Source organism: Mastomys coucha, unplaced genomic scaffold (assembly GCF_008632895.1).
Source record: "Mastomys coucha isolate ucsf_1 unplaced genomic scaffold, UCSF_Mcou_1 pScaffold23, whole genome shotgun sequence".
Lineage (NCBI taxonomy): Eukaryota > Metazoa > Chordata > Mammalia > Rodentia > Muridae > Mastomys > Mastomys coucha.
The window spans coordinates 34,306,889-34,331,243 of NW_022196906.1; the positions used below are offsets into that span (position 1 = coordinate 34,306,889).

At 45.7% G+C, this 24,355-nt stretch overlaps 1 protein-coding gene across 4 annotated transcripts in view; it reads right to left on the reverse strand.

Annotated features, from left to right (window-relative positions):
• Gramd1b (GRAM domain containing 1B) overlaps nucleotides 1-24,355 on the reverse strand; it is a 164,437-nt gene that overhangs the window by 104,799 nt on the left and 35,283 nt on the right. For 3 of the 4 annotated variants that reach the window (XM_031344600.1, XM_031344599.1, XM_031344598.1), the window contains exon 2: nucleotides 15,883-15,960. In XM_031344600.1, the coding sequence (XP_031200460.1) occupies nucleotides 15,883-15,960 (78 nt within the window). The remainder of the gene's footprint in view (nucleotides 1-15,882; nucleotides 15,961-24,355) is intronic. The other variant, XM_031344601.1, reaches the window with a different exon arrangement.

Consider the following 24,355-nt stretch of genomic DNA (forward strand, 5'->3'; position numbering starts at 1 on the left):
TTGTAATATCAGCACTTGGGAGGTGGAGGCAGAAGGGTAAGAAGCTAAAAGTCCTCCTTGGCTACATAGTGAGTCAGAGGCCAACCTAGGCTACATGAGACACCTCCCCCCCAAAAAACAAAAACCCAACAACACTGTAATCAGAAATGTGGACCTGGTTGAGCATGGAGGGAAAAGGAGAGTAAGTGACTAGAGTCAGGGTGGGAATGACCATGGGAGGATAAGATGGAGCACCAGAGCTGGGGATAGAGAGACACTGTCCGACTTGGGAAAAGTCGGAGACGTGAGAGCCACCCCTGCACAGGTCAGGTTCAAATCAGTCTTGCAAAACTGAGCTGCTCTCTGGATAAGTGGGGGCTCAGAGTGGAAGAAGTTTAGACCAGGAAGGGACAGAGGTCGTAGGAAGGAGCTGAGCAAGCTTTAGAAATTAGCCACAGGTATCAGTGTATCTATTCCCTGTGCAGTGTGAGGGAGGGCAGCCATAAAAACCATTAGGGATACCTGCACTAAGGCAGGAAGGGGAACCCCAGTTCACCAGACTCCCAGAACCAAGCAAGTAAAGTCACTCCTACTGTAGAACCTTCAGCACCTGTATCACAGAATTTCCAATGTCAACCGACAAACTAAGAGTTTCAAAGGATCAACTTGGATCCCATTTACTAGCTCGTCCATCACCGTCATATGAAGGATGGCAGGAGCGAGCTTCTGTGCTTATGCACTTGTGGGGGTGGGGCACAGGTGCACACAAGCTTCCTCTGCTCCTCCCACCTCTCTCCCCAGCTCCCCTGACCATTCCGAAGCAGGGTCACATGGGTTTCTCCTCATCTCCAAGGAAGACACTGTCCTTTAGACTAAGGGGGAATGACAGAGAAAAAGAGGGAACTGGGCAGTTCATTGCATATGGATCACAGGCCTGAAGATAAGGCAAAAAGAAACACCAAGTCACCTAAAAAGCTAGCAATAGATAAGACAAAATGATTGGTTTTAGCACAGCCCCACCCACCATCTTCCTGTTTGCTGCAAATGGTTAGTGGTTCCTGGGCTATGCATCAGACAGATATTGAACAAAAAAAAACCAAAAAAAAACAAAACAAAACAAAACAACAACAAAAACAGCCAGGCAGTAGTGATGCACGCCTTTAATCCCAGCACTTGGAAGGCAGAGGCAGGTGGATTTCTGAGTTTGAGGCCAGCCTGGTCTACAGAATGAGTTGCAGGACAGCCAGGGCTATACAGAAGAACTCTGTCTCAAAACAAAAACAAAAACAAGAGAGAGAGAGAGAGAGAGAGAGAGAGAGAGAGAGAGAGAGAGAGAGAGAGAGAGAGAGAGAAAGAAAGAAACAGAAGCTGTATGCCTAGGCTAGTTAGGCACAGTTCTATTAAATCAATTAATTCTTTAAGAGGGTCACTGGAGGCTTCAGGCTAAGGATACATTCTGCTCCTCTAAGCAAGGTCTATGACAACTTGCATCAGAAGCTCTTGTGATACCCATTAACTGGAAAACTCCTGAGCCTGGGCAGGCATACATGAAGTTAAGGCTGAAGCCTAGGGATCTGCATATTGATCAAGTTCTTCTTAGACATCTCAAACACATACAGGGGTGAGAACCACAGCCTTGGAGATACAACTGATCACTCATGGTCCACAGGGTGTGGACACTAACCCATTCATGTACAGGAAGGGTTACAACTTGGACTTGTAAGTATATTTTTATTTTTGTACTTAAGCCCTCTCCATCATCACACAAACTGCACACTGAGATTTTAGTACAGAAGTGCACAGCCACCACGCATTCGTAATACATACCGAATATAGCTTTGCCACCATGCTGATGCGTATCACCCCTTGGTACAATAACTGCAGTGCTTAGATGGGTGAGCTGCAGAGAGCTGCTCTGAGCTTCCACTATAAATCAGTAATTGAGAAGAGGAGTCTGGCCTTCAATTCCCCATCTCAGCCTTGGTGTAAGAAGGGAGACCGAAGAGTAGAACCAGCCTGATGTTGGAGTCTCTGCCATGAGCCCAAGTTGTCTCCCACCCACATTCCTTCTTTATTGTGACTGGTAGGAGGATGAGAATTCTTCCTAGCAGGAAGTAGAAGAGCTGGGGAGTGAAACTTACCATCCACCCTGCCAGTTGTCCAAAGCTAGATCCCAATTATGGTGTCAGCAGAGAGAGGGTACTTTGCTGAGCTATAATTAACAACCCCCTTTCTCAGGCAGAGAAGAAGTGCTGGAGTAGGAGAAACACAGAGCAGGTGATGGTTACACCTGCAGACAGTTCTGCTGACAGCTACAAAACCATCCAGAGCTGCCAGCGAGGAGAGAGCTAAGCCAGGAACACTGAGAGGGGCGGCAGAGGCAGCCACAAGCTTCTCTGTCATACCTCCAGGTTTCAAGTTCTGTTCTCTAATATCCACAGTCCACATGTGCCATCTTCCACAAGACCAAGTATGCGGGTCAGATGAAGAAGGGACACATGGTGGGCGGTCACAGATCAAACCATTTCCTCAATCATGGAACATCCAAAGATTGATAGTACTTTTCTATATGGGATAATGTCACTGAACTTCGTGATCATAAGACATTGGAAGTTAAAGCAAAAAACCTTCTCTCAACTTAAAAAAAGAATAGAAAAGAAAAAGCCTTAGTTATCCATTGGTTCAGACTCACTCAATAGATATTTTTCAGGACCTACTGGGTGCTAGGGGCTGAACTAAGCATTGACAATACACAAAAATCAGAGAGCCAATCTCGACTCTCTTAGCGTTTAGGGACTAATGCGGTAGAGAATGACTAAAGCAACAAACACACACAACTTGAGGTCAGTGCTTAGTGCCAAGACAGAAAGTAAAGCTAGTTGTGGTGGCATACGCTTGTAATTCCAGCACTTGGGAGGCTGAGGCAGGGGGATCACATTGAGTTAAAGATCAGCCTGGGCTACAGAGTGACACCTTGTCTCACACAAACAAACAAAAGAGAAGAAAATGAGGGGGATAAACTCACTAAAGGAAGAACTCTCTTTAGCCATTGTCTGCTGAAGGCCTACTGTGTGCATAGCACAGCCTGTGCTGAGGAGAGACTCAGCCCAGGTCAACATCCATCAAACATGAGAAATCCCGGGCAGGGAACTGTCAGTAAGCGGCTACATGGTGACAAGCATCTGTCTCTGTGCTTTCTGTGTGTGTCTAGAGGGTAGTGGGGGAAGGTGCAGAGACAGACAGACAGACAGAGACAGAGACACAGAGCATCAAGACCAAGTCAAAATCAACCTCTGCTCCCTACCTATTTTGAAATCCATTCAGCCTATTACTGCCTTCTTTTTTCTCCTTTCCTCTCCTCGTGTTTTTCGTCCCATTTTTCCTTTCTCCAATGCTAACCTTTGTTTCCACACTAAAGGAGAAAGATTCCCCCCCTCCCCATAGCTTGCACAAGTCTATATGTCCCCTTGAGCCACTGCAAAGGCTCAACTCTTGTACTGAACTCTTCTGGTTCAGCACTTGAACCTCTTCCTCCCAGCCAGCCTCCTCCTTGGCTTGTCACAGAGGCCAAGGTCCAGCGTGGTCTGCAAGAAGCCGTTGCAGCACAGCTTTGCCAAGATTAGGGGCCTGCCTTTAAGACAAGTGTCCTACATCTGGATGATACTCACATCTCCGTGTCAACACCCAGTCCCGTAGCAAAGACGCACAATAATAGGTGACCACGTGACTTGCACAACCCAAACACTTCCATCCTAAGTCTCTACCTGTCAAAACCTATTCTCTGCACTCACAGAGACCAAGCACTCAGAATCCAGCACCTTTCTCTTGGGCCCTCCAAATTCTTTACTGACTGATGTTCCATGGCAGAAACAAAAGCTGCCATCTAGCTGGCTACTTATGAAGAGCAGAGGGAGGCGAGTCACCTCTTAGGAATCACACAGCGAGGCACAGACTACACCTCCCAGTTCCACACCTCATCAGCTGTCCACCTCAGCTTTTCCCTTCAGCCTCCTGCAACACATCTGTCTCTCTCTAACTCACCTGTCACTCAGCCAGGGGGCAATCATGGAAGACAAGGTCCAAACTATCTCTGCCTCTGTGAAGATACCCAAGACATCCCAATCCTAACCCTGCCCCTACCACTTACTTGGCTCTCAGAAAGGCCAGCTTCTTCCTCAGACAGGAGACGCGGTAGTAGCAAGTCCGCTTGACAGCTGTGCTGCACGAGACAGTCTCTGTGTGCAGATTCTGCACCATGCCGGGCTCAGGGGAGGGCTGGCCACATGGCAGCCGGGACTTCGAGGGCTGCAGGTTCACTTTGGAGGAGCATGGAGGCAGTGCCTCTGCAGCTGCCCCAGCAGTCGACTGTGAACTCCTCCCCACACAATCTCCATCCTCGGCTGTCCCATACAGAACGCCGGCCCAGTGTGAGAGGGTTTGTGTGTTCTATGCTATCATTGTCTCCCCTGCCTTCTCTTTGAGCCACAGTTCCATGCAGAGCTCTCTCCCGTCCTTCCACATCTGGCAGTGCTCTGGATATTTGGCAAGCGTCTGCTCCCTCTGTCCTCAGACAGGGAGGCTGGAGGTGTACCTGCATGTGATGTCAGCTGCTGGCGCTGGAGGGAAAGGAGGGGCAGCCGGGCACTGCTCCCAGAGGGATTCCTACTTGGCTCCTTCCTTAAGGTAAAGATCACCTGAGTCAAGCAGGGCCATGGAGAATTCAGTGGCTAGACAGGTAGGTGGAGCTATTGTACTGCCGAAACTGGCTATGGAGGACAAGTTGGACAAGCAACTTGGAGAGGAAAGGGTTTGTTATATCTTACAGGTTAGAGTCCATCATTGAGGGAAGCCAAGGCAGGAACTCAGCAGAGAAACTGATACAGGTGTCTGTCTGTCTGTACGCACCCACATCTGGAGGCGAAGGCTGATTTTAGGGGTCTTCCTTGCTCTCTTTCCTTTTTACTTGAAGCAAGGTCTCATGGAACCTGCAAATGACTCAACTAGTCCAGCTAGCTAGCCCGTCCACAAGGATGCTTTACCTCCACTTCCTAAGCACTGGGACTCCAGATGGGCTACATCCCTATATAGCTTTTATGTGGATGCTAGGAATACAAACTCCAGCTCTCACCGCACTTCGTCCATTAATCTCTCTCTCCAGCCTCCCAGTGGATGACAGTTTGTTTGTTGTTTTGTTTTTCTTGACAGGGTTTCTCCCTGGCTGTCCTGGAACTCTTTTTCTCTAGACTAAGCTGGCTAAGAACACAGACATCTCCCAGACTCTGCCTTGCGGTTATGGGATTAAAGTTATGCACTACCGCTGCCTGGATGGTTTTTAAAAAAAATAAATAAATTAGGGGGTCAGCAAGATTGCCCAGCAGGCTGAAGTGAAGGCTCTCCCTAGACAAACCTGGAGAGCAGAGTTCAAACTAGAGAGACAGAAAAGAGCACAAACTCTACAAAATTGCTCGCTGGCCTCACACACATGCTGTGGTATTCGTGTCCAGGCACACGCACAATAGGTATTTTAGACCCTTCAGCAGGCACAGGTTCTTGACTCCAGGACTGAGACTCTCAGTAGCATCCCTGAATCCCACATGGAAGGAAAGAAGCGACTCCTGAAAGTTGGTCTCTGACTACTTACTACATGTGCACATTGATTACATGCTTCCTTCTACACATGCACAGAGACAGACAGACAGACAGACAGAGACAAAGAGACAGACAGTGACAGAGAGACACAGAGAGAGAGAGATGCGATTTTAAAGTTTAAATAAATAAATAAATAATGTAACACAAATACCCAACCTCTAGACTGTTCACATCCCGCCTTAGGGATGATGTCATTCCTCAATGCTCTGAAGAAGAGATCCTGAAGTCACATCCTCCCTCCTCCTCCATCACCAATGACTGCACCTGGACCTCTGGCATGCACCATGCTTACCACTCCCTGGAAGTGTCTCTTTTCCTACCCTCTGGCTCTCTCCTCCTTGTCTCCCAGACACCTGGCTTCCTTACACTTCAGTAGGAGCACAGCCCAGGAGAGCAGGCTGGGATTCCACTCAGCTCCAAGGACCTCCCTCCTCCCACACCTGTATATGCACATCCAGTTCCCTCACAGCCTAAAGCCGATCTTTGAATGTTTGCTGTGCTGGGGAAGGGATCTGAGACCTCCAGCGCACTAGGGCAACCTCTCCACTAAGTTACCCCGAATCTCCAATCAAGTACAATTTAAGCTCTGTCAACTGAACTTCACAGCTCCTGCCTAATCTGCCTCTCCATTTGCATGTATCAAGTAGCAGTTCACACTCTGTATGCCAAAATTAAAACTCACTAATCATAGCTACACTTCAAATTCTTCTGAACATACACAGTATGTTAATAATACTTAATGCAAGTGCATACAAAACACTAGCCATGGACGGGGCACATCCTTATTATAAATCATCACCCATACAATGGGTTTAATTTGCACAAGACTATGAGGTATGATTATTACACGAATTTTACAAAGGAGAAGAATGAGACACAGAGATACCTCCTGACTTCCCTCAATATCACGTGGTATGTGCTGGAACAATGGTTCTCAACCTGTGGATCACGACCCCTTAGGGGCCAAATGACCCTTTCATAGGAGTCACATGTCATATAGCCTGCATATCAGATATTTACAGTGCTATTCATAACAGTAGCAAAATTACAGTTATGAAGTAGCAATGGAAATAACCATATGGTTGGGGGTCACCACAACATGAGGAGCTGTGTTAAAGGGTTGCAGCATTAGGAAGGTTCAGAACCACTGTGTTAGAGTCATGATTTTACAGCGTAGGAGGTGCTTAGCCTCCAGACTTGTACTGCCTTTCTCCACTGCACAAGCCAGAAAAACTCAGGTTCATCCCGAACAGCCTCCCAACCTGGATGTCACTCCCATCAGCTCCATTTCTCACATTTTTAATTGGCTCCTCTTTTTCTGTCCTCACTACCGCCATTCAGAAATATACCATCTGGCCACGATCTCAATGTTGCCATGGCAGTAACTCCTCCCTGCCTACCTCCGTCCTTGCAGGCTTTATCCCCCTCTTTCATTCTCCACAGAGCCTTTCCTACGACTTGGTAGCTTCTTTGTTCCGTGTCTATTTCCTCTCACTGGACAGCAAGCATCAACGTAGCTAACTTGATTGTGGCTGTATGTGATGCCTAGAGTGGATGACATATAGTATATCCTCAATAAATATTTAAGAGACTAAATAGGTGATGTGTTATCTGCTTCCAGTCCATCTGTTTGTACTCCCAAGGGTCTGCACCTCAAACCACGGCACATCTTGGCACACACACACCTGCAACCCCATCATTTGGGAAGCTGAGACAGAAGAATTGTGAGTGAGAGGCCAGCCTCACCACATAGTGGGACCACTGTTGTTGTTGTTGTTGTTTCTTTGTTCTTTAAGAGGGCCTGGAGACAGCTAACTTGATGAGGTGTTTACTACACAAGCAAAAGGGCCCGAGTTCAGTCTCTGGCCAGCCAGAGAAAAAGGCCAAGTAGACAGACACATTTGTAATCCTAGTGCTGGGAAAGAAGTCAGCCAGCCTTGCTCAGTTAGCAAGAATCGGTCTCAAAGACAGACTTAACCTCAACAAAGACATCGAAAGTTCATCTCTAGCCCCCACGAGCACACCTTTGTGAACCCACACACATAAATGCATGAGGGTGAGGGGCTCTGAGACCCCACCTTTCCCTGAGGATTTATACCCAGTTAATGGTTGCTGGAGGAGGGAAAGGCATTTCCCCCGTAGTGTAGCCACTGACAAGTGGCTCAGAAATCTGTAAATATTTTGTAAACAACCCAAATTAAACTCAATAGGGCATTTTTTTTGTTTGTCTAATTCTTTTCTACCTTTAATAAGAAGGAAGATGAAGGAAGACTAACTCTGCAAGTTCATTAACTTTCATTAATAAATGCCTGCAGTTTAAAAGAGGGAGGCAGGACGATCCAAGCATTCAGGGCCAGTCTAGGCTACGAAGCAAGTTCAAGGCCTGACTAAGCAACTTGAGGCTGCCTCAGAAAGCCTCTGTTTGTAAGGTTGCCCAGGTAGACACAGGGCATTGCATCTGTTCAGATCTCTCCAAGGTTTCCTGTCAATCCAGAGCACTCCTCACAGGGCATCAAAGACTCTCCACCTGCTCTGATAATCTTCCCTGGCCTCTGATAATCTTCCCTGGCCTCTTAACAGAAGCCCCCTCCTAGGACAGCAGACTTAAGTATCTGTGGCTCCCTCCCTCTGCTTTCTCTAGCCCTCTCACACCCCCATGCATGTGTACATCTTGTTCCTTTCCTAGGAATGCTGTCCATGTGACACTCCCACTCATCCCTGAGCTCTCAGCTGAAGCATCATCCTTCAGAGTCGGTGTGGATGCACCTCCTAGCCTCCACCCCAAGAACTGGTAAGCCAGTCCCAGGCAGATGCTTAACTTCATTGGGCCTCAAGTCTCCTAAAAGTTGGGAAACACAACAAACAAACAAAACAACAACAACAAAAACAAAAACAGTATCAGCTTGATAGGACCACAGAAAGAGTGCTGTTAAGATAACATGTAGAGGACTCACTGCACAGTTTAGAACTTAAGAAGGATTCTGTGTTGCTACTGAATGTATAATTTGTCCATAATGATATCATACACTCATTTGCAAGTGTGCCTCACTATTAACAAGACTGAAGGGTGATGTCACTCCTTAGTCTGTTTATCCACCAGTGTCTGGACTTTGCATTTGCAGGTGCTCTGAATCCCACCAACATTTTTTATCCAGATAATCTCTTAGGCATATATTTTCATTTATCCTTTGAGAATCCCATATATGCATAGAATGTATTTGGATCATATCTAGCACCCACTCCTCCACGAATACTCCTTCTCCATTCCCCTCCCAACTTCATGTCCACTCCTCTTTGTTACTGTTGTTATTTTATACCCCACGGAGTCCAAATCAGTGCTGCCCTAGGAACAAGGGTGGGCGACTCCCACTGGAGCATGGGCAATTCTCCCTCCCCCAGCAGTTATCAACTGCCAATCACTCTCAGCTCAGTGAGGCCTCATAAGACCCTTCCATGCCTTTCCTTCCAGGTCAGTAGAGCATAACTGCATAACCCTATTCAAGAATCAAGTCTCACTGGAAGGTAAAATGAGAGTAAAAACAACAATAACAACAAACAAACAAACCTACCATTTACTTAACACCAGGTACCTAGTTTATTTATCACCTACCTAATGCCTAGCACTTTACATATAGTATTTTAGCTATTCTTCACTAGATATTATAAACAATAGACCTTTACAAGTGAAAAGGTGAGAAAAGCCAAGTAATTATAGTTACAGTTAGACATGGAGACATGTCTTTATGGTGGCATTGGGGAGGTAGAGGCAGGCATATCTCTGTGAGTTCAAATCCTGACTGATCTATATGTAGGGAGAGTCAGGCCAGCTAGAGATACATAATGAGACTGTGTCTCAAGTATGTAAGTAAGTAACTAAGTAAGTAAGTAAATGAATGAATGAAAAAATAAGGAAATTAATATATAAATATATGATAACATACTCAGTTACCACCTACATGATACCTGTAATACCAGACCTCATGAGGGTCAGGCAGGACTGTCAAAAGATCAAAGACCATCGTGGTCTACATTGTAACCATGACTTAGGCCAGCCAGGGCTACACAGCCACCCATAGTGAGACATTATCTCAAAAGACTAACAACAAAAAAGCATTTAGAGCCAGGGATGTAGTTCAGTGAGAGAGAGTTTTCTTGCCATGTGAAAAGCCCTGGGTTTGATTTCCACCACCTCAAATAAATAAATAAATAAATAAATAAATAAATAAATAAATAAATCCATCCATTTAAGAAGAAATCAAGAAAATCAGGTGTAGGTAGCATAGACCTTTAATTCCAGCACTTGAAAATTTTAAGAGGAACAAGATTTCAATGTCATCCTCAGTTATAACAATTAGTTTGAGGCCAGACTGGTTTGCTTGAAAACAAAACGAAACAAAAACAAACAAACAAAAAAACAGGAGAAAAGAAAGTCTTGCAAATAAAATGTGCCTGGCTATAAGGTATTTGCTCTTACCAACAGAGCAGGCCCCATCAGCAGCCAGGGCTCCTCCACCCATCTTGGAGCTGGGCTCTAGCAGCTTGCCTGCATCCTTTGGATATCTTATAAAGACTAGTGGCATGCATGTCTGCACACAGGGATGTCTATAGGAATGCACACTCTGGTTGCAGAGGCAGGGTGCTGCAGCCAGGCCTTGGCATTTACATACCTGCACCTCCATTTCATCTCTCAACTTTCCTGCTGCTGAAAGGTACCGAGGTCAGCCGAGACCACATTCTCCTGAAACTCACCTGCTGCACACAATGGGGCCTCAGTCAAACAGCTCCTTTCCTACAATCTGGGCTTTGTTTACAAGTCCCTGCCACTGGGAGAAACGGACTGAGTTCTGGGTACCTGAGAAACTAATTGGTCTAGTTGAGGGTGAACCTAAAGACTAATATTTCATCTTGGCACTGGTCTCTCCTAGAAGCAGCAAAGTGGATTAATGGTCTACACACACACACACACACACACACACACACACACACACACAGTTAGTTCCCTCTTTTTTTCCTTTTTACTGGAAACCTGGCAGAGTGTAGAAGTGTCTAACTCCCGAGACAGCCCTCCTTCTGACTCCATACCCACTTCCCAGTAAATGGATTCATTACATAAAATTAACCTTTCTCCTTGACGTCATAGCTGCCCCGGAAATCACTGTTGCCCCAATTTGACCAGATAGAGACAGTTCATTTACAATTGTTAAGACAGTCACAAGTTACATAAGCTCACTTCACTCAACAATGGAGCTAGTCCAGTAAGATTAGATTCCTAGAGATGCTACAACCATCTCAGTTTATGTGAGCATTTCGTAATATCCACACAATGAGACAATCACATGGTGATTAGCCTATTGTGAGGTGATGCACAGTTGGAGTTAAGGTGATTATCTTGTCTTTAAATATTATGTCCCTCTTGGACTTGGCACGGGTTGGAAAGAATCAATGTTTTATTAAACCAACTAAAAGAGTATCTTATTTTAAAAAAACTATAATTTTAAAGAATTTTAAGAATCTTCAAAAAATAAATATTAATTTTTGCCTGCTCTATAAAGCAAACTTTCATGATGCAGAGTATTAGAAGCAGCCACAGACAGCCTCATTCTTGGCCACTGTCAGTCCCTGCTGCCTTTGCCCCCCACGAAGCCCCAGAGGAATGCCACAGAGTAAATGGGAAGATTACAGGAAAGACTTACAGCACAGGAAATGTGGCTGTTAATGAGACAGTGAAGTCTTCCAAAAGGAGTGAAGTGCTGGAAGCATAGCTCAGCCAGGAAAATGCTTCCTGACATAAGCAGAAGTTCCATTTCCAGGAGCCCTGAGCTTATAATCACAGCCAGCATGGGGGAGACACAGACAAATGGATCCCTGGGGCTCACTGGTAGTTTAATCAATGAGTTCCAGGCCAATGAGAGGCCTTGCCTCTCTTCTACATGGAATTAAAAAAAAAAAGAAAAGAAAAGAAAAGAAAAAGAAAAAGAAAAAAGGAAAAATGAAAGCAGAAAAGGAAGGAGGGAGGGAGAAAGGAAAGGAGATAGAGAGTGGACAGCACCTGGAGAAATACACCAGAAATACACCAGAGACTGACCTTTGATCTCCACCAGCATCACTGGCCCTCACTCACACACACACACACACACACACACACACACACACACACACACATACACACACACACACACAACTCAGAGTCAGGCACATGGGCCACATCCTCATTACTACAGAAATTCTCTTTAGATTCAAATCTCAGTCCATTACAGCCCAATGATAGGTGAAAATGTATTAAAGGAAGACTCAAGAATAGGGTATGACCCTGAGAACTTGTTCTCACAAGTAGAAGGAACCCAAGAAGAGAAGGCATCTCTAGGAGTGACCATAGCAAACACAGGGCAGCACCTGGGCATCTCAGATGGGAGCATATACAGGGCCCACCCCACCCAAAGCACACTTTCGACAGATGTCAAGGGTGATGGTTTGTATATGCTTGGCCCAGGGAGTGGCACTATTAGAAGGTATGGCCCTGTTGGAGTAGGTGTGTCACTGTGGGTGTGAGCTTTAAGACCTTCATCCTAGTTGCCTGGAAGTCAGTATTCTCCTAGCAGCCTTCAGATGAAGACGTAGAACTCTGGACTCCTCCAGCACCATGCCTGCCTGGATGCTGCCATGTTCCCCTCTTGATGATAATGGACTGAATGAACCTCTGAATCTGTAAACCAGTCCCAACTAAATGTTGTTTTCATAAGAGTTGCTTTGGAGGCTGGAGAGATGGCTCAGCGACTAAGAGCACTGACTGCTCTTACGAAGGTCCTGAGTTCAAATCCCAGCAACCACATGGTGGCTCACAACCATCCATAATGAGATCTGATGCCCTCTTCTGGTGTGTCTGAAGACAGCTACAGTACATTTAAATATAATAATAAACAAATCTTAAAAAAAAAAAAAAAGAGCTGCTTTGGTTATGATGTCTGTTCATAGCAGTAAAACCCTAAGACACCAAGCAAGCCGAGGCAAATAATGTCCATACTCCACCATGAAGAGGTTAGGGAAACTGAGCAGGTTCTGCATGGGAAAGAAATTTAGGGAGCTTTTCTAGAGGCTACAAGTCTAAAGGAGAACTTTTTATGGAGGTACACATGGCCAGACAAGGTGGCTGAATGTAATGTTTACCAGCGTCCACTTCTAAGCAGCCAACCAAAAGCAGGTCTGTTTAAGTAGCAACATCCAAGAGACAGGGTATGCTGGGGAGGCTGTGGTCGGGGTTACATGTAATTCACTATTTGGTTCTCTCCCCCTGTTATGGTCCAAGCAACAATGGTAACGGGCAGAAAGAGAGGGGCTGGCAATAGGCCCCAAAAGATGAAGTACAGCTGAGGACATCACACTGATGTCCTAGGCAGCACTCATCCCGAGACACTCAGCTCACAAGCACAGAAGAGAGAGCTGGCTTGGGGACTCTAGGCCATTTATTTTTAGGGTATACATGCTAAAAATCTGTACAGCCACAGAAATGCATAAGCTACTCTGGGGATCGAAAGAATACTCAGATCAAAACTGATTAAGTATTTTGATTAATTAGTGTTGGGGGGGGGGCTACACATCCACAATGACTTCATCTAGGTTGGACTGAACCACTCATTTGGGCTAATAACGGGCATAAAACTGAGAAATGGGACAGAATTCAAACACAGCATTTAGAGAGAGCTTGGCATGCTGGCTCGGGACAGTCTCTTTTGACATACTACCTGTCTATGGCTTGCTTTCTCCGTGAAGTGGGGGTCCATTACTTGTTAAGGCCTATGATGTCACACAAACCTTCATTCTAACCTGAGCTGAATGCTTCTCTTTTACAACTTACACTACTCTAATTCTCTTTCAATCCCATTTTGTAGGATTTTGTATATAGAGCTGGGAATGGCAGCCCGTGATTGTACCCAGCAATGTGGAAGCACAAAGGCCAGCTATGGTGAGACCTAGCTCCGAAGTGAGTGACATTACATTCACCAAGAACATCCTCCTTTCTCATCTAACCTCCTTCTGTCAGCCAGCTCTTGCTTGCTTGTTTGTTTGTTTTTGTTTTTGAGACAGGGTTTCTCTGTTTAGCCCTGGCTGTCCTGGAACTCATTCTGAAGACCAGGCTAAATACAGCGATCCACCTATCCCTTCCCCTGGACTGTTGGTGTGTGCCACCAGGCCACGACTTTTACACACTCTTAAAATGACACTGCTTCAGAACCATTCTCTTAACTGCAAAATCCATTTTGAAAAAACGGATCACTATACACTAACTAGATCTGCTCAGTTTCATGCAGATCACAATCACGAACACCCCCTTCAAAGACCCTCTGAAAAAGGGTGGGGTAGGGTAGCTCTGTAACCCTAGCACTTGAGATTCGGGCAGCAGGGTCAGTTATTGGCTTTTATGGGGCTCATAAATGAAAAAACCCCATGTTCTTTTTTACAAGAAAACCTTTCAAGTTAGTCAATATTAGACTTACAAAATAATTTTTGTGTTTTTCGAAACAGGGTCTCCGTATGTGACTTGGGCAGGTCTACAGCTATGTAGACTAGACTGGCTTTACACTTCCAGGGATCTCCCTAGTCCTGACTCCAGAGTGCTGGGTTATAGGCATAAACTGCCACCCACTCACCTCCATCCCCCCAAAAATGTACCTTGAGGTGGCAAGATGGCTTACCAGGTAAAGAAGCTTGCCATCAAACCTGAAAAACCAAATTCAATCTCCAAGACTCACATGGTAAAAGAAGAAAACGGACCTCCTGAAAATGGTCTTCTAATCTCCACATGCATCCAAACATACAAATAAACACACACATATACCCCCCCATTCACACACGTGCATATACTAAATATAATTTAAAAATTTTTTTAAGTAGGGGGCTGGCAAGATGGCTCAGTGGGTAAGAGCACCAACTGCTCTTCTGAAGGTCCTGAGTTTGGATCCCAGCAACCACATGGTGGCTCACAACCACCCATAATGAGATCTGACACCCTCTTCTGGTGCTCTGAAGACAGCTACAGTGTATTACACTGGAGTGAGCTGGGCGGGAGCGAGCGGGCCCGGAACAAGCAGAGCCGGAAGCCATCCTGAGTTCAATTCCCAGCAGCCACACGATGGCTCACGGCCATCTGCACAGCTATAGTGTACTCATACACATAAAATAAAATAAATAAATTAAAAAAAATCTTTTCAGTAAATGATCTTTTCATATACAATTGATTTCGTCCTTTAAAACATGTACCTCAAGCCAAGCACCCTATAATCCCAGGCCTTGAGGAAAGTGGGTAAGGAGGATCCCAAGTTCAGTCCTAAGCTACATAGCAAGAGGCTGACCCAAAATTAACAAAACCCAGAGCCCCTGTGGCTTTCTTTTCCCCATCTGCTGCCCTGTCTGCCGCTATAATTCAGAATGTGTGTTCTGTGTGCTGGAGGCTCGAGGTCAAGGTTCAACACGGCAGGCCAATCATCTTTCCTTGATTTATATAAAAAGTAACTTAATTCATGACCAGAAGACCTTCTGTTTATACTCACAGCAATAATGAAACAGATCCTGGCTGGTCTTCATATCCCTAATGCAAAACCAGCAACTCTCAAATCCTCAGGCCAGCATTTAGGAGCCTCCACCTCTTCTCCAATAACTCCCAACACACACAATCCGATCCACTCCAAATGATCTGGCCTTCAGGGACCTCAAGTGCCCATCCCAGGACAGACAAACTGCTCGAGTACAAAATACCTTACCCCAAACAAAAATGAAACAAAATTCCTTTTCCTTATTTAAGTCATGCTACATTCAACCTTTAAAGTATGGTACATGCATTTAATCCCAGAATTTGGAAGGCAGAGGCAGGTGGTCTCTGTGAGTTCAAGGCCAGTCTGGTCTACAAAGCCAGTTCCCAACAGTCAGGACTACACAGAGAAATCCTCTCTCTCTCAAAAAAACAAAAAACATAGTAAAAACATGACTCAACTCCTAAGCCTGCCCAGAGCCTTTGGTCTGCAGTTGGCTTCCTCCCTTGGAGACCCAGCCCCCATGCCTTCAGCATCTGCAGTAGTGTTGTTCCCTCTGGACTCTTGGGCAACAGTTTCTCTTTCCAGTCATTTTCCAAGGACAAAGACCAGATGCCTCCTCTTCCACTTCTGGGAGCGCTCACACACAGCGGAAGCAGCAGAGGCATCTCACCCCCATTCTCTGCCATTTTCCCACTCCTCCCAGATACTCCCATTTCTTCAAACTTACCTTTCTTCGCGCACCCGAGGACTCAGGAACCTGCTGGAGTCATCATCGTGGCTGCTCTGTTGGCTGCTCTGCTGGCTGCTGGGGAAAAGATGCAGTATGTGAACGTTACTACTTCTCCAGCTTTCTCATCTTTTGGGACAGGTCGTGCAGACTTCAACTACACAAAGAATTGGGATCACAGGCTGGAGAGATGGCTCAGTGGTTAAGAGCACTGACTACTCTTCCGAAGGTCCTGAGTTCAAATCCCAGCAACCACATGGTGGCTCACAACCACCCGTAATGAGATCTGATGCCCTCTTCTGGAGAGTCTGAAGACAGCTACAGTGTACTTACATATAATAAATAAATAAATCTTTAAAAAAAAAAAGAAAAGAATTGGGATCACAAAACCAAGAGAAAGCAGAATGTTCCAGTGGAAGCAGGGGTGGGTGCTAAGCTGAGAAAAGACACTAACTGGCTGACAGTCACTCTCATGATGTCCAAGGCAAACTATGCTGCTGTCCAGACTGCAGAAGGAAGGGCCTAACTTACTTCCCGGATCCCCAAGTGTGTATATGGAGGTAGGCAAGCACTGACAGCTTCCGACTTTGCGATTTAAGCAATCTGACAGGGCAGTGATCCATACGCACCCAAACCCCCAAGGAGCTCTGTGGTAGGAGAGGGAGGGGCTTGTAAGCTACAAGGGAGGGAGACTGCCAAGAATATCTGATTGGGATCTGCCCCACCTACCAGGTCCCTGCCCCCAGGGAGGGCTGAGAGTGAGGAAGGGAACAGGCAAAGCCCCCGCTCTTCCTATTCTGAGGGATGGGTGAATACGGAGCTCAGTTCAAAAGCAAGCACTTGGGAGACAGAGGCAGAGGCAGAGCCAGGCGGATCTCTATGAGTTCGAAGCCAGCCTGGTCTACCAAGATAGCCAAGGCTACAGAGAAACTGTCTCAAAGAAAAAAAAGGCAGAATTTTATGTAACATGGTAATATATATTTAAAACATCTTGTAACAGAACTTTGCTCCAGTGTTGCTGACCCATGAAATTTCATATTGGCGTCTTCTGATTAATTCTTATCAAGTGCCGTAGGATGGGGGTGGGTGCTGGAGAAGAAATTCCAAGTCGCACAGCTCCAAAGGCAATCCTCAAGATAGATATGACAATGTACGCCATGGAAAGTACTTGGCGGGAAAAGCAGAAGAGGGGCGTCTAAAGTTCAGGGTTCCTATAACATTTATAATAGTCAGTGGGTTCAACTAACCCAAAAGACCAAGGTGAGCGCTCCAGCCTCTCTGAGGAATAGGCTGGCCTTGATCTACTTTGGCACTAACGGGTTAGCAGTTCCTACCCACCATACCCGTCTTCTAGCATCCAAAGAGTAAAACTAAGTTAATTCAAAGAGATCCCATAATCCAAAGAGATTGTGCGATGCTTTCCTTCTCGCTGCGACTCAACTGAGCTCCTGGGAAAAGTAGCCACAGCAGAGCATGGGTTTCTGAGAAGTGCACCCCAGCCATTTGTGGAAAATTGGGAGTGCTGAGTGGATTTGGTGGCAGCCAGCTACGGAGAGGAGAGAGCTGTTTCGGGGCTCTGGAGCGGCAGAGCCATCTTTGGTGGGACGGGTTTTGGCAAAGGGAAAAATGTAGTCTCAGCCTGTATGCAAGGCTGGGAACACACAGAGACCACCAGCCAGTGCCTAGCCCGCAATCGCATGGAATTTTTTTCTATTTCATGCTACAGGAGGCAGAAGCAGTTGGATATCTATGAGTTCGAGACACCGTGGTCTTTACAAAGTGAGTTCCAGGACGGCCAGGGCTACACAGAAACCCTGTCTCAGAAAAAGAACGTGGGGAGGGAGAGAAAAAGGGAGGGAAGAAGGGAGATTTGACCCTGATATTAGCAAGCTACTCCACTAGATGGCACTGTTGTTTCCCGAATCATAACCAAGTTAGCACCTCAGTCACCAGAATGAGTGGATTTTTGAGTGCCCTCTTCTGGTCTTTTCATGGTTTGGAAAATTCAGCTAACAGGAAATAAAAATAACTGGTCACCTTCAAAATGGGTTCCAAGTAACTGATAAATACTAACTAGGGGCCAACAAGATGGCTCAGAGGGTGAGGACTCTTGCCTCCAAGTCCTGAGACCTGGAACCTGAGTTCAATCTCCAGAACTCATACTGTGTAAAGAAAGAACTATCTATCTTGGTTGTCTTCTGGCACTTGCAAGATACATACACATGCGCGCGCGCGCGCACACACACACACACACACACACACACACACTCAACAAAGCCAACAGAGGGCAGTATCGAGGAAGTGACTGAGTAGAACCTGAAGCCTAGGCCACATAGCATGTTCCTGAAGTAGGAAGGGGACACATGTCTAGTATACACTGCTATGGGTTGAACTGATACCCCATTTTGTTTTATTCTCTCATACATTACATCCTGACCTAAGTTTTCCCTCCCTCCTCTCCTCCTAGACCATCCCTGTCACTTACCATTTCCCCCAAGTCCACTCCTCCTTCATTTCCCTTTTTCCCTTCAGAAAAAGGCAGGCCTCCTAGGGATCACAGCTCACGTCTTACTTGTATGACTCTGAGTGATTCATCTCCTACCGGAGTGACAGCTACTGATAGGGGACATTACTTCTATTTCTTCCCACACGAAGCCATAGTAAGGTTTATAAGAGCAAACATATGTGAGGCTTGGATAGCAGTGCCCATGTTAGCTAACCACTGTGCAACACTGGATGGCACGCCATGGAAAACACACCATTCTGTAGAGGACAACGCATAGGTAGAAGATGTAAATCAGACATGGATCCGACATTCAAGACTGAAAAAATGATGACTTTCACAAAACATGAGGCACTTTGTGAACAGAAAGCAGAAGGTTATTTCTCTCTGGAGCCAGTAAAAGAACAGAGTCTCTCATCAGCATGCTCTTTGCATTGGAATTTAAAATTGGAAGGAGTCAAGCATGGAGATGGGACATCCCTGTCACTCAGTACTCAAGACACAGAGGCGGGACAGTTCAAAGCCAGCTGATTCTGATATCCAACTCCACTAAGTGGCTCATGCTTGTAATCCTAGTACTGGGCAAGTAGAAACAGACAGATCTCTGGGGCTCACTGGCCAGCTAGCCTAGAGGACTCGGCCAGTGAGAGACCCTGTCTCAAAAACAGGAGAGACAGCACCTGAGGAATGACTCCTGAGGCTGACATGTGGCTTCCACAGACACACTCTCAGACATACACACACTCACATACTCAGATACACTAATATATACACACACAATCTTAGTTAGGGTTTTACTGCTGTGAACAGACACTATGACCAAGGCAAGTCTTATAAAGGACACTATGTAACTGGGGCTGGCTTACAGGTTCAGAGGTTCAGTCTATTATCATGAAGGTTGAAGCAGGGCAGCATCCAGGCAGGCATAGTGTAGGAGGAGCTGAGAGATCTACATCTTCATCTGAAGGCCGCTAGCAGCATACTGGCTTCCAGGCAGCAAGGATGAAAGTCTTAAAGCCCATACCCACAGTGACACACTTCCTCCAACTAGGCCACACCTACTCCAACAGGGCCATACCTTCCAATAGTGTTAGTCCCTGGGCCAAGCATATACAAACCATCACACACTAACATGCACACACCCTCACATATGCATACACTCACACACTTAGACATGCACACACTCACACAGTAACACATACACACACAAACTAGCATACACACACACTCTCACATACATACACACACTCACAGAGAATCCTTGAATACACCTGAGGGAACCAGCAGACCCCCAGACTTGTTCCCCACGTGCCTAGTACTGCAGAAGTTTGTCCTAGATGGTCATTAACACACCACTGGGAAGGGCTGGGGGAAGTCCACAGTAATTCAGGAAGCACACTTCAGAAGGCAGGCCATGGTGGGGAAACTCTGAAATGCATGGTAGACAGAGTCCTTTGATCCCCTTGAACTCCAATCCTCCTCCCCACCTCAAGGACCAGACACACAGGTAGAAAACAGAAGCTAACCTCATAAGCCACAAGAAGATGCACTTGGTCCCTGTGATAAAGATTGAACCTGCTATCCTTCCGATATGTTAGTTAGTTTAGTGTCTTCTTTTTTTTTTATTTTTATTTTTATTTTATTTTATTTTATTTATTTATTTTTGTTTTTTTGAGACAGGGTTTCTCTGTATAGCCCTGGCTGTCCTGGAACTCACTCTGTAGACCAGGCTGGCCTCGAACTCAGAAATCCACCTGCCTCTACCTCCCAAGTGCTGGGATTAAAGGCGTGTGCCACCACCGCCAGGCAGTCTTCTTTTATTTTTGCAGTACTGGGGATGGAGTCTTTGCTGTGTTGGCAAGTCCTCTCCCACTGAAGCATCAGTCCTCTTTTATTTTGAGACAGTCCCACTAAGTTTCCTAGGTTGACCTTGAATTCATCATCCCTAGGGCTTGAACTTCTAGGCTTCTGGCTTCCCAGTAGTTCAGAGCCCAGGCACAATCGGCCGCTGTGCCCGGCCTCTTTTCTGGAAGGGCATTTCCTGAGTACAGTTAGCTCTTCCTCTCCCAAGGCAATGCTCCACTGTTCTCCTAAGTTTGGAGGGCATTTGAGATTCAGGTGGATCCAAGCTGTCACGAGGCTTGCGAGACGAAACTCAGTATTCCCCAACCTTGATGGAAGCCACCCACACCAAGATCAAAGAGATGAAGGTGCCCATTTCTCTGCTTTTGGCAATAATCTACTGACTGCTGCAATAGCAACAATTATCTCACTCTAATCAGGAGGTTCGAAACACTGCAAGCGACAGTTACTGCTGTCTTTAATAAACAAGGAGAAATAAACTCTCTTGAGCTGTGGATGTGGTAGGAACAGACAAGCCCGCGTTTTTCCTTCCTTTGCTTCTTATTGGCCTTATAACCCCGGGGCCAAGCTCACTTAATCCTCTCTTAGCCTAATTCCTCAAGAAATGGAGACTTAACTGTGTTTAGTCACTACTTAATCCTCAATTTATAAAGCTGGGGATTAAATTTTGAGGCATCGTGCCCGAATCACAAAGACTCAAGTTCTAGTCCTGACTCTGCCTCTTAGCAGGGGGAGACTGGATTTACTCTTTCTGAAAGGTCAACACATGCCTAAAAGAGTGCAGTGAGATTTAGAAACGGTAGAGATTGTGGCAGGTGCTGAATACCAAGGGTACTGAATAGCCACCGCTGGCTGCCTGATGGATACTTTGAAACTGCCAAGGGACCACAAGGTAAAAACAGAGACTCTTAAAGCGTTCGTTCCTCGTCTGCTCTTGTTTGGTATGCTGGTGTCTTTGCAGTACTGGGAGTTAAACCTAGGGCCTAAAGCATACCAGGCAAACACTCTATTGTTGAGCAATAATATCCATCTAGAGGAAATTCATTTTTAATTTTCTTTTGGGTGGGAATATGCACCCATGTCACAGCATGTGTGTGGAAGTCAGAGAAGCGCTTATAAGAATCAGTTCTCTCAACGGGGCAGTGGTGGCACACGCCTTTAATCCCAGCACTTGAGAGACAGATTTCTGGGTTCGAGGCCAGCCTGGTCTACAGAGTGAGCTCCAGGACAGCCGGGGCTATGCAGAGAAACCCTGTCTCAAAAAAAGAAAAAAAAAAAAGAATCAGTTCTCTCTTTCCACCATGTGGGGCCTATGGATTGAACGCAGGTCCTCTGGGTTGTCGGAAGGTGCTTTTGCATACCCATTGAGTCCTTTCACTCAGCCCCAAGAGAAATACTCAATGAGAGAAAAAAAATGTGAAGAGCCCCTGTCCATGACAAGTAGAGTTACACCGTCACACCTGGAAGAGATAACTGTATTTCCATGCTGAATGATACTTCCACATATAGATGACTCTAGAGTTTACAGTTTCAGTAGGAAAGGCATATTCAGGAAGAGAAAGGAGTTAACAGAGAAGTGGAGAATAAAGAAAATCAGTTTCTGTTTGTCACCTGGCAAGCAAGTATGGGAAAGTCTAATAATAGAAATAGGTACACAGATGTGATTGGGACACATTGTGACAGGCTGCCAGCTTCTTACACAACACACCTAATAGTCTCAAATAGTACTTAGAAAAATCACAGGCTGGGAGCAAACTGCCAATCTGCTTACCAGCTTTGGAGACTCGCTTCTGTCTACTGGCTCCCATGGGAACCTGCAGTAAGAGAGGAAGCTGGACAAAGATTTATATGTTCAGAATGCAGCTCAATATTTTCCTCACTCACCAAAATCCACAAACACTTTTCTGTTGAAGATTTCTTTCACCTCTAAACATGCCCACAGTGTCTGTGCTTCATTTGATTTGTTTGGGTTTGCTTTGCACAGTTTGAGACAGAGTGTTGTTTTGTAGTCCAGGCTGTCTGGAATTTAACTAGGTAGCCCAGGATGGCCTCAAAGTTGCAAGGGTCCTTCCTCTTGTCTCTGCCTTGACAATGCTGGGATTATAGGTATAAGTCATCATGCCTGGCTGTGTTTAAACAGAATCTCATTATTTAGCACAAGCTGGCCTCAAACTCCAGGTTCTTCTGGCTCAGCCTCCTGCATAGCTGAAATTATAGGCAGCACTGGGCTCAGCTTCCATATTTGTTCTTCAAAGGGGGCAGGGGCGAGTCTCCTTCAAATCTTGTTCTTTCCTTTTCTTTATGGCTGTTGACATAACACACTGTTCAGTAACTGTTAAATCTCTGTCAAAACATAATAAACTGGGTGCTTGGAGGCTGGAGAGATGGCTCAGCCATTAAGAGCCCTAACTCCTCTTCTAGAGGTCCTGAGTTCAATTCCCAGCAACTACATGGTGGCTTACAACTGTCCGTAATGGGATCCAATATCCTCTCTTGGTGTGTCTGAAGACAGCTACAGTGTACTCATAATACATAAATAAATAATTCTTTTAAAAATTTTTTTTAAAAATTAAGTAAACTGGGTGCTTTACTATGCACCCAGATGGTGCTCACAACCATCTGTAACTCCAGTTTCAGGAAATCTGACACCCTTTTCTGGCCTCTGCAGGCATGAGACACCCTTGTGGTGTAGAGGTATATGTGCAGACAAAAAACCCAGATAGATAGATAGATCTTAAAAAGAGAGAGAAATCCTGCCCCCTATCCCTGAAACCAAATAAGTAAATGAATAAATATAATTTAAATGTTAAAAGCAACTAGAAAATCCATTGCAATCCATCTGGGGTTGGGGGTGACCTTCACCTATTTATGACAGATAATACGGACAACCTCCCAAAGCTAGCAGAGAGCTGAGCTGACTTACACAGTGGCCATCAGTCACATATTGTATGAGTGACTTTCACTTAATTAGAAATGCAGTCTTTAGCTGCCCTTTAGTTACTCACTATCCATACGATGTGGCAGCCAGAACATTTGCATTCTCCTAGAGAGCCTTATCAGACAACGCTAGTGTAAGAAGTTTCCAGCTCAAGCCAAGGACTGACATTCTAGCTCTGCCGCTTGTGTTCTGAGCAAGTCAGAGAAGCAAGTCTAAGTCCCCTCTCTCGATTTCCATGGCCTGTCTGTTCAGACCTAAGTTAAAAAGGCTCCTTAAAAAGACTGCGTGACCTGATAAGGTATAGGAATTAACAAAAGGACTGGTAATTGGTAAATGAACACCTGATGAATTGTCATGACCTTTGTGTCTATTATCATATTTTACTGCTCTCTCTTGACATCCAACGGGACTCTTGTGGTGAGAACGTCCATTGCTGACCTCAGTGTCTCTTCCCCTCTCTTTGTATTTCACTGTATTTCACAGAAACTCGAAGTATATCTACACACCACTCAACAACAAGGCTGGCAGACTCTACTTCCTTCTGCCTCCCAGATCCCCATGGTCTACTTGTCACTCACCCAGATGCTCAGATCCATCTCTCAGCACTCTACACCCAGATTACTTTGATGGCCTCTCAACTGCTTTTCCTGTTGCCAGCCTGGGCCCCTTTCCAGCCCACCCTCCACAATGACAGTGACATCCCTGACAAGGGTGATTCCATTGCTTTAGGACATTTCTTGGCTTTACATTCTGGAACTAGTTTAGTGGTTAGAGAGCTTTGCACGTGCTTGGACACTCACATGCATGCTTGCACACACACACACACACACACACACACACACACACACACACACACACGCTTGGGGCTTCACATAATTTCAGAGCAAAGTTCACACTCTTATCTTAACAGTAAAGCCTCCGAGCTTGACTGCTGTGTCTCTCCGAAGCTCCCTCATCTCCTTACATGTAGCTCCACTCTCTCCATGCATCTTGTCTCTGCCTTTGAATTTACTCCTTCCCTGGCCTGTCCCACACTCTCTCTACTTCTCTCTTTTGCTCAATACATCCAGTGATCCCTGTCCTAAGAAAATATTGGCCTAAGGATTGAGCTTTAGGTTCTAGTGTTTGGTTGCCTCTATCCGGATCTTAACGATGTGGAAGACTACTTA